General features: G+C 15.0%; 2 protein-coding genes across 2 annotated transcripts; both read left to right on the top strand.

Annotated features, from left to right (window-relative positions):
- Nucleotides 1-639: 639 nt before the first annotated feature.
- LOC128956865 (uncharacterized) lies at nt 640-2,882 on the top strand. Its single transcript, XM_054302578.1, has 6 exons — nt 640-697; nt 953-1,090; nt 1,417-1,518; nt 1,619-1,777; nt 2,500-2,652; nt 2,800-2,882. The coding sequence occupies exons 1-6, from the start codon at nt 679-681 to the stop codon at nt 2,880-2,882; spliced, it is 654 nt and encodes a 217-aa protein (XP_054158553.1). The 5' UTR covers nt 640-678.
- Nucleotides 2,883-7,564: 4,682 nt separating this feature from the next.
- LOC128956919 (uncharacterized) lies at nt 7,565-8,132 on the top strand. The gene is made up of 2 exons (XM_054302636.1): nt 7,565-7,674; nt 7,854-8,132. Exons 1-2 carry the CDS (start codon nt 7,626-7,628, stop codon nt 8,072-8,074), a joined length of 270 nt encoding a protein of 89 aa, XP_054158611.1. The 5' UTR covers nt 7,565-7,625; the 3' UTR covers nt 8,075-8,132.
- The last annotated feature ends 2,388 nt before the right edge of the window (nt 8,133-10,520 follow it).

The following is a 10,520-nucleotide window of genomic DNA, read 5'->3' as shown; positions in this document are numbered from 1 at the left end:
TTGGGCTAAAGAATTAATTGGTCAGAGTAGAATAAATAGGAAACCGCTCGTTCCTAAGCCACGCATTACTATAAGTTATCACTAAAAGAGTCAAAACCGTAAGGTAAGTGGTGTATTGCCGAGTGTTTGGTTTACATAAGGAAGGTTAGACAAACTTAGATACCCGTAATGTACCCACTTCCCCTACAATATATATCTAAAGTATATTGAATATACAAAAAATTTAATAAATGTTATGACGTATATATGAAATAATTAATTAATTAATATAACAAACAAAATTAGTTTAATATATATTTTAAAAATTAAAGTTAGTTTTAAAAAAAATTAATTTAGTATCGTATAATTTAGTATAGTTTTTGTTAGTTATTTTATTAAAAATTATTATAACTATTAGACTACTAAACAACAAAAACATGTCTAAAGTTATATTAATATTACTAGTTATTTGCAGTATAATAATTGGTAACTATATAAAAATAAAATACATCATAAATCATATATAATAATAATAATAATAAAACTTTTACAAAAATTAATAATTATTTTTTTTGTATTTTGAATTAATTTCTATGTTTATATATATATATTTATTTATTTTTATTTATTTTTTTTAAAATAGTTGCTAAAAGTCAATTTGGTAAAATTAGGACAATTAAGCAATTTTATGAAGCAGCAATGAAACTAACTGATAAACGTAATTATTATTTAATTTATTTTAAATATTAAAAAATTAATAATTAATTTTTTAGTATTATAAAATTAGTAATTATTTTTTTTAGTATTATAAAATTAGTAATTATTTTTTTTAATGTTAAAAAATTAATAATTATTTTTTTTAATATTAAAAAATTAATAATTATTTTTTTTAGTATTATAAAATTAATTATTATTATTTTATATTTACTTACTACTCCCCACCCCCCCCTACCCCACCCCTGGTAATTTATAGAAGCAATAAGGGCACTTGGTTCTAATATTAGATATTTGTGTAATAAAGCTAATTGTGGTACAGATTATTGTCAGCAATTATACATAAGCTATATAAATGGAAAATATATTGAAAATGCTGATGCTAAAAAGTGTCCAGGTAATTTATATATATATATATATATTTGTTTTGTTTTTGTTTTTAAATTTTTAATTGCATTAAAAGTAAAAAAAAAATAATTTACTAAATAATGAAATTTATAGTATATTATGTGTAATAAATTATTTTATGTTTTATATCGTCTATTGAAAAAAAAAATTGCAATATTTATGAACAGTAATTGAACAAACAAACAAAAAAATTAATATAAACTAAAAAATTTTTAGAAAATATAGTTTTTTTTGTATCTTATTTTTGTTTGTTTGTTGTTGATGATATTATGTTGATAAAATTTTTATTTTATTTTATTTTTTTAAAAAAATTAGCTAAAAATGTTCCACCTACTACACATAATGCTACTACAAAATTTGAACCTATGAGTACAGTCAGGCAAATGTATGATACTGCAATTTGGAATAATAATAAAAGTAATTAATTTTTTGATTTAATTATTATAAAATTAATTAATTATAAAATATATTTTATCTCTTCTACCTTGGTACTATTTTTTTTAAATTTTATATCTAGGATTCTTAAAGGGACTTGGTGCTAATGTTAAAAATTTATGTCAAAAAGCTGAATGTGGTACAGATTATTGTCAACGTTTATACAATAATTATATTGACGGAAATTATATTGATTTTAAGGAAGTTAAAGATTGTGATTTTCAATTTAAAGAGAGCCATGGTATTTATTATAATTTTAAAAAAAAAACAAATTAATTTCATTGAAAGTAAAAAATAAAAAATAATTTACTACTAGTTTTATATACATATATATATATATATATATATATAATAATTGTATAATTTCTTTAGATATTAAAAAAATTTCTAGTTTAATAAATATAATTATATTTTAGTAATATTTTTTTTATTAATTTTTATTATGTTTTATTGCTTTTACACTTCCACTTTACACAAACACATTCAAATACAATAAATAATAACATATTTATATATTACAAGTATTAATAAGTATTAAGCAGTAGTTTATTATAAATATTTAATTATTTAGTTATTTATTAATTTCTAATATTAATTTTATAATGTAGGTTATTTTAAATTATAATTATTCTATAAATTCAAAATAAATAAATACATATATACATATAATTAAGACAAAAAAAATATAATAATTAATATTTATTTATTAAAATTAATATCTATCTGTCTATCTGTCTATCTGTCTATCTGTCTATCTGTCTATCTGTCTATCTGTCTATCTGTCTATCTGTCTATCTGTCTATCTGTCTATCTGTCTATCTGTCTATCTGTCTATCTGTCTATCTGTCTATCTGTCTATCTCTATCTTTACAGAATATAGTATAAATATATTAATTTTTTTATTAAAAAATATTTTATATATATATATATTCACCCCCCCCCCATTTAATCAATAAATATTAGATCAGTTACTAATACTATGGCAACCGCTTGAAAAATTATGTAAAGAAGCAAGGTGCACTAGTTTTTATTGTGATGGATTAAAAGAGCGTTTTATGAATGGAAACTATATAATGGCGTCTATTGAAAAAATTTGCAACTATAATATTTTTGAGAGTATAATTGATTAATTATTTTTTTTTAATTTTTAATTCAATATATATATATATATATATATATATATATATATATATATATTTTTCTGTATCTAATTTTATATATATATATATATTTTGATAATTTAAAAAAAAAATATTTTTTTAGATAAAAATGCCCTACCTAATTCACCCGATGGACAATTAAGGCAACTATTACAACTTGTTGGTGGTTTACTAAAATCAATATAATTCAATTAATTAATTGACATAATTAATTGTTAATGTTTTTTTTTACTTTTTTAATTATTTTAATAATTTTATATAATCAAATTATGGTAATGTAATTGAATAATATGATAATGTTTGTATATTTATATATATGTTATAGTTATAATAATAACATTTATTATTATTATTATTACTTAATTATATATTATATTTTTTTTTAATTATTTATATTTTAAATTTAATTTAATTAAATTTAAATCTAATATAATAATAATAAAAAATATTAATTATAAATATATATATATAAAAAAAACATTATGCATAGAGTTCATTGGTTAATACTAATACTAATAATGTTATGCAAAATAATTATATATTTTCTAATTATATATTTGTAAAATAAATTATTGATTAAAGATTATGTAAGTAACTAAAATAAATAATAATATTAAAAATTATTGAATTATATGTTGAATTAATAATTATTAATACAGATGAAAATTTTAAATAATCTAATATTAAGATAATACTATAAAAATTAATAAAAATTAATATTTAACAAAATAAACATAATTTAATATACAAATTATTTTAACATTTTAACAAATTATTTTTTTATTATATTTAATTAAAAAATTTTTTAATATTTAATGTAGTATTTATGTTTTAATGTTAATGTAAATAAATTATAAAAATAAAAATTGAATTGAAAAAATTAGTTTTATCAATTTAGAATTATTTTTAATATTATAATAATCTTGTATAAAAAATTATAATGTAATGTTTGTAAATATATTTGAAAACTAATTATTTTTAAAAAAAATAAAAATAACAATAAATGCATTTTTTATATACAGTATTATTATTTTTTTTGATTAGCTAAGATTAAAATTTTGATATCTTAGCTAAATATAAGTAATATTTTTAATTTAAACTATATATTTTTTCAACAATTAATAGATAACTAGTTATTGAACTAAACATTTACTTCTAGTTTATAAAATTATAATTTGTGTCATAAAAATAAACATTTTTTTATTGTTTCATTTATTAAATAAATATGTTATTGATTTTATACATTATTTAACAGTATTTAACATTAATATCATAGTCAAACAATATTTTATTTTTTTAAATGTAGTTAAAAAAATATATTATAAATATTATGACGTATAGATATATATATATTTAATTTAATTAAAATGCCAAACAAAATAAGTTAATTAAAAATTTTTTTTAACTTTAATTAAACTTAAATTAAAAATTTAATCCTATAATAACTATTTAGTCAATTAGATGCTGACTATTATTATTAGTATTTTATTATTATTACTAGAAAAAAAACATTTGAAAAACAATGTTAAAAGTTATAATATTTTTACTAATTATTTCCAGTATAATATTGGGTAACTATATAAAACAAACCATATATATATATATATATATATATATATATATATATATATATATATATATATATATTGTAAAACTATAATTATTATAATTATTATTTTTATTAATTAAATATATATTAATTGTAAATTTTTTTATATCTAGTCGATAGTTATTTAGATTTAAGTCAATCTTTACCTACATTTGCTGTTAAAGATATCTATGATATTGCAATTAAAACCAATGATAAATGTAATGAAAATTTTTGTTTTTATTGTTTTAAATTTTTTTTTCAAAAAAAAATACAATAATAATAATTATATATTTTATCTTTATCCTTTACCTCCCCCCCGCCACCCACCCACCCCACCCCCACTGAGACACCAAAATAGATACGATTAAGCCATTTGCTAAAACTGTTCATAAATTGTGTATTCAAGCAAAATGTGGTCAATATTATTGTAAACGTTTATATGATAGTTATATGAACTGGAATTTTATTGAATATACGGATGTTAAATATTGTAATTTTCAATTTAAAGATGAACCAGGTAAATTTATTATTATTTTTAAATATATAAAATTAAAAAAAAATCATTGAAAGTAAAATTTACATCATTCTTTTATGCTATTTATTTATTTATTTATTTATTTATTTATTTATTTATTTATTTATAAATTTATTATTATTTTTAAATATATAAAATTAAAAAAAAATCATTGAAAGTAAAATTTACATCATTCTTTTATGCTATTTATTTATTTATTTATTTATTTATTTATTTATTTATTTATTTATTTATTTATTTATTTATTTATTTATTTATTTATTTATTTATTTATTTATTTATTTATTTATTTATTTATTTATTTATTTATTTATTTATTTATTTATTTATTTATTTATTTATTTATTTATTTATTTATTTATTTATTTATTTATTTATTTATTTATTTATTTATTTATTTATTTATTTATTTATTTATTTATTTATTTATTTATTTATTTATTTATTTATTTATTTATTTATTTATTTATTTATTTATTTATTTTATTTATTTATTTATTTATTTATTTATTTATTTATTTATTTATTTATTTATTTATTTATTTATTTATTTATTTATTTATTTATTTATTTATTTATTTATTTATTTATTTATTTATTTATTTATTTATTTATTTATTTATTTATTTATTTATTTATTTATTTATTTATTTATTTATTTTTTATTATTTCACTATTTATTTTTTTATTTTTATTTTATTTTTTATTATTTCACTATTTATTTATTTTTGTATACTATATACACTATTTTATAGTTAAATATATATATATATTATTTTTATTAAAATAATTAATTCAAAGTTCAATTATAATTCCAAATAAACTTTTAGATTTAAAAAAAATGTTTTAATAAATTTAATTTTTTTTATTAAATCTTAAATTTAAAACTAAAAAAAAGTTAATATATATTTTATAATTATATTGTTTATTGTTTTGATTTATTTATTTTTTTATGTTTCATATATGTATAGATTTTTTTAAAAATATTTTTTTTTACTTTTTATTTACACACACATACATTAGATTTATATATATATTTATAGGACTTTTTTAAGTTTTAAGGTTTAGTTTTTTTTTAAAAAAATTAATCCAATTAATTATTCAAATATCAAATATTAATCTTTAAAATTATTTATAATTTATAAGTTTTAATAATCAAATTAATATATATATATATATTGTTTTGTTTTTTTTTCGTAACTAATTTACCGTAAATATCATTATTTGATGATTATTTTCATATAATTTTTTTAATATTATTTTTTTTTAAAAATATAGTTAAAGTCCAACCAACTAAAAATCCCGCAATCACTGAGCAATTAAGCGATTTATTACAATTTGTTGGTAGTTTAGTAAGAAATTTGTAGTAAATTTTAGTATAATTTGTTAATACAATAATTTTTTATTAATTAAATTTATTATTACAGTATAAGTATATATATATATATAATATATATATAAATTTGAAAAAAACATTAATTATTTATTATATATATATTATGAATTATAAAATACTAATTAATAAATAATTATAAAAAAATATTAATATTATTTAGTAAAATTTTAAAATTAAGTTTCTTAAATTTATTTTAATTATTTTTTTTGTTAATATAATAATTATATAATTTATATTTATAAGATTTTTTCTTAAATTTATTTATCTAAATGTTTTATTTTATTTTTTTTTATTTATAATAATAATTATTATTTTTTATATATAATAAATGGTTGCAACTGTTTAATATAAGGTGAGTTGGCATCAATTAGTTTATATTATAATAAATAATTAATTAATCTTTAATAAAAATCTTTATAATGCAAATGTTGTTGATTTTTGCTTATGATATAACTATTATAATATATTTTTTAAAAATTATATCAAAATTAAATAATTATTATTTAATACTACATGATGTTATGACGTTTGTATATAATTTAATTAATATGCCATTATAAAAATTAATAGTTTTAATTAAAAAAAATATTTAACTTACTATAGTTAGTATAGTATCGTTCAACTAGTTGTTAACTACAAAAATTATTATTATTATTATTATTATTATTATTATTATTATTATTATTATTATTATTATTATTATTATTATTATTATTACTACTACTACTACTACTACTACTACTTAAAATTAACATAGTCTAAACTTAAAATATATTTTAATTAATTATTTGTTTTATAATATACTAACAAACATATATAATATATTAAAATAAAATAATTTTGCTTTAAATTTATTTATATATATATATTATTCTATTGGTGTTAAAAATTATCTAAAAATTATTAATTTGCCAAAAAAAACTTTGTATTAAAAATTAGCATTATAATAATAAACTTTAATAAAAAATAATCTATACAAAAACATACAAATAAAATGACATTTTTTGTTTATTTTTTATTTGAATGCTTTATTTTATAATATTTTATCTTTTATATTTTTTTAAAAAATTAATTAATATTATTTTTTTTTTATAAAAATAAAATGGTGGCAATTATATGATGAGTTGGCTTAATTTATTTTTTTAGATAAAAACAAAATCAAAAACATTTATAATACTAATGTTTTTTTATGATAAAACTATTAAACATATATAAATAAAATTATATAGAAATTTAATTTAAAGATAATTATTACTAAATTTTTTTATTAATTAATTAATTAAATATTATTTTCATCTACATTTTTTTCAAAAAATAAAAATTAAATAAATTATTGATTTAGTAGTCATTAGTAATTTATTAGTAGTATAACACAGTGACATATATTTTTTCAAAAAAAAATCAAAAATGTCTCTAAAATTCAACTTATTTGTAATAATTGCTATTACATTGTTTGGTAATTTTTAATAATAATAAAAAAACAATTAATAAATTAAGTTAAAATTATTTAGTACTAAACTAAAGTACTAAAATAATTTTGTATATATATATATATATAGTAGTATTAAAAATATATTAAATAATTAATTATTTATATATATATTTTTTGTATTTATTTTTTTTTCATTATTCTAGTAATACTGATAACTATCGATGAGATAGATATGAAAAATAATGGCAAAAATGGTGGCAATGGTGGCAAAGCAGGTAAAAAAGGAGGCGCTGGTGGCAAAAAAGGAGGTGGAAAGGGATCTAAAGCTACTAAAGCACCGGCTGGTGGTGCTGAAGGTGGCGAAGCTGATGGTGGCGATGCTAGTAGTGGTGGAGGTGGTGGTGATGGTGGTGGAGATGCCTAAAAAAATATAGTAAAATTAACAAAAATTTCAATTAATATAAATATATAAATTAATAATAATATTTTGGATAAAAAATTAATTAATTAATCTATTCTATGGTTTTTATAGTTTAAATTAATAAAATAATTTTTTTCAAAATGTATGTAAAAATGGCGTCAACAAATTAGTTAGATTTAATTATAAATTTTTTTTATTAAAAAATAAAATAATTAAATATAATGAAATTGATATATTTTTAATCTTTAATTTTATAAATTTTTATTTTAAAAATTTTTAACTGTATAGTCTTATAAGGTTTTTTTTTTAAAAAAATAAACTAATTGAAAAAATATTGTAAATGTTATGACGTAACTATAATTTAATTAATTAATGGAAAATTTATTAAAATTAATTTATAATATTATTAGTTATATTTTTTATGTAATAATTTTTTTAGCTTACTATCAACTGTTTAGTCAATTAGTTGTTATATATATAAAAAAAATTATTATTATTATAACTATTATTAAACCACAAACAAACAAAAAAATATGTCTAAAATTATAATAATTATTTTATTAGTTATTACCAGTATAATATTGGGTAACTATAAAAATCAAACAAACAAATATATATACTGTACAGTAAAAATAATTAAAATATTTTGATTTTTATTTTTTTTTTAAATATAAATTTATTACTTTTGTTTCTAAAAGTGATATTAATTTGGACCCTAAAATATTTTATAAAATATCAATTAAAAATAATAAAAAACGTAAATAATAATTATATTACTTAATTTTGTTGTTGTTTTATCAACTAATATAAATTATAACAAAAAAACAAATTATCCTATATATTAACATGTTTATATATTTATATTATTTCCCCCTGATGCTTTATACAAAATATACAAAAAAAAATAATTATTCTTTAAATTATATTCTAGTAATAAATTATTGTCAATAAAAATGTTAATTTATAAACTGTATAATTAAATAGCAGTATAATTATTTCATAAATAAAATTATAATAAATTAATTTCATAATTAAAAATATATATACATAATTTTTTATTTAAAAAAAAATTAAGAAATAAAATAAAAACTTTATGATAAACTATTGAAATAGTGTATTATAAATGTAAAATACATTTATCATTGTAATCATAAATAAAACATATTATATAATTTGAGTAAAAAAATAATAATTAATAATTTAGATTTATAATCGCATATTTATATATATAATGTCTAATGTTTTATTTAAAAATATTTTACAAATATTTAAATTTATGATATTTGTAAAAATATTTAATTACTATTAATATTATATTTATCGCTGTTTGTAAAATGTTTAAAAAATCTAATAAAATTACAAAATAATAATATCTATTGTTTATTTAGTAATCAATAAATAAAATGTATTAATAATATTTTATATTTCTAAATAAAAATTTATTTATTGTTGATACCATTGATTAAAATATATATTAAAATTAATTACATTTTTTTTGACATATATTTATAAATTAATTAATATAATACAATATTTATATTTTGACAGTTTTAATATAAATAATTTATGACTGTTTTTATTAAATAATATAAACTTTTTATTTTTTAACAATAAAAACATTTATCATACAATACATTGAAATTGTATTTATATAAAACTATTTTTCTCAATATTTTAATAAAAAATAGTATTTGCAATATTATCAATAATTAATGATAAATATCATTATTTAATATTAAAATAAAATAAAATATTTTTATATTTTATATATAAAATATACATGTATAAACTTATAATGCACTAGTTAAGTTTTTCAACTATTAATAAGATTATAGATATATTTTTTAATTTCAATAGTTTTAATCTACAGTATTATAGTAAACTAAAATCTTAAAATTAAAAATTTTGTAAACAAAATAATAATGGCTAATAGTGGACTAAAATTGCTAATCAAATACATAAACTATACTGGTAACATGTATTTTGGTTATCATCTAGCTAATCTACAAAATAACAACTATTATTATAATAATACTAGTGTATCAAATAATACGTTCAATTATCAAAAATTTATCAAATTTATCATCAATTTTCTCTACATATGTCTAATAAGTTATACCTATATAAATGATTTAGCTATTAATTTGTTTAATTTTCAAACAATTATGGTCGACCATGGTGATRGTAGTTTGGCACCGGCTAAATTAAAACTATTACAAATATTGCATACAAGTGCWACCCTGGCGTTTACATTGCACGCGTACGGTTCGTACGCTTTGAACGTATTGAATGGCCGCCAAATTGTCGATCTATTGGTTGCGCRCGGCGATGATCATCAATACGTTTGCAATGATACGCACGAAACGCGTATTGGCATTATAGTCATATTGATTAACATAGCGATGACTAGTTTGATTGAAATTGTCTACTATATTGTTACGCATATTTA

The sequence above is a fragment of the Oppia nitens genome, unplaced genomic scaffold (assembly GCF_028296485.1).
Source record: "Oppia nitens isolate AA-2021 unplaced genomic scaffold, nextdenovo-longstitch-racon4-pilon3 scaffold33_pilon_pilon_pilon, whole genome shotgun sequence".
NCBI lineage: Eukaryota > Metazoa > Arthropoda > Arachnida > Sarcoptiformes > Oppiidae > Oppia > Oppia nitens.
Note: the sequence above shows the minus strand (reverse complement) of the source record. Positions and strands in the feature narration are given on the sequence as shown.

What these genes read in the sequence shown, in the direction of transcription:
- LOC128956919 (XM_054302636.1), top strand. Translation starts at nt 7,626, where the DNA reads ATGTCTCTAAAATTCAACTTATTTGTAATAATTGCTATTACATTGTTT. An exon ending in AATTGCTATTACATTGTTTG is followed by an intron (nt 7,675 to 7,853) that starts GTAATTTTTAAT and finishes TCATTATTCTAG; the next exon opens with TAATACTGATAACTATCGAT.
- LOC128956865 (XM_054302578.1), top strand. An exon ending in AATTTGGAATAATAATAAAA is followed by an intron (nt 1,519 to 1,618) that starts GTAATTAATTTT and finishes TTTTATATCTAG; the next exon opens with GATTCTTAAAGGGACTTGGT. An exon ending in CAACTATAATATTTTTGAGA is followed by an intron (nt 2,653 to 2,799) that starts GTATAATTGATT and finishes ATATTTTTTTAG; the next exon opens with ATAAAAATGCCCTACCTAAT.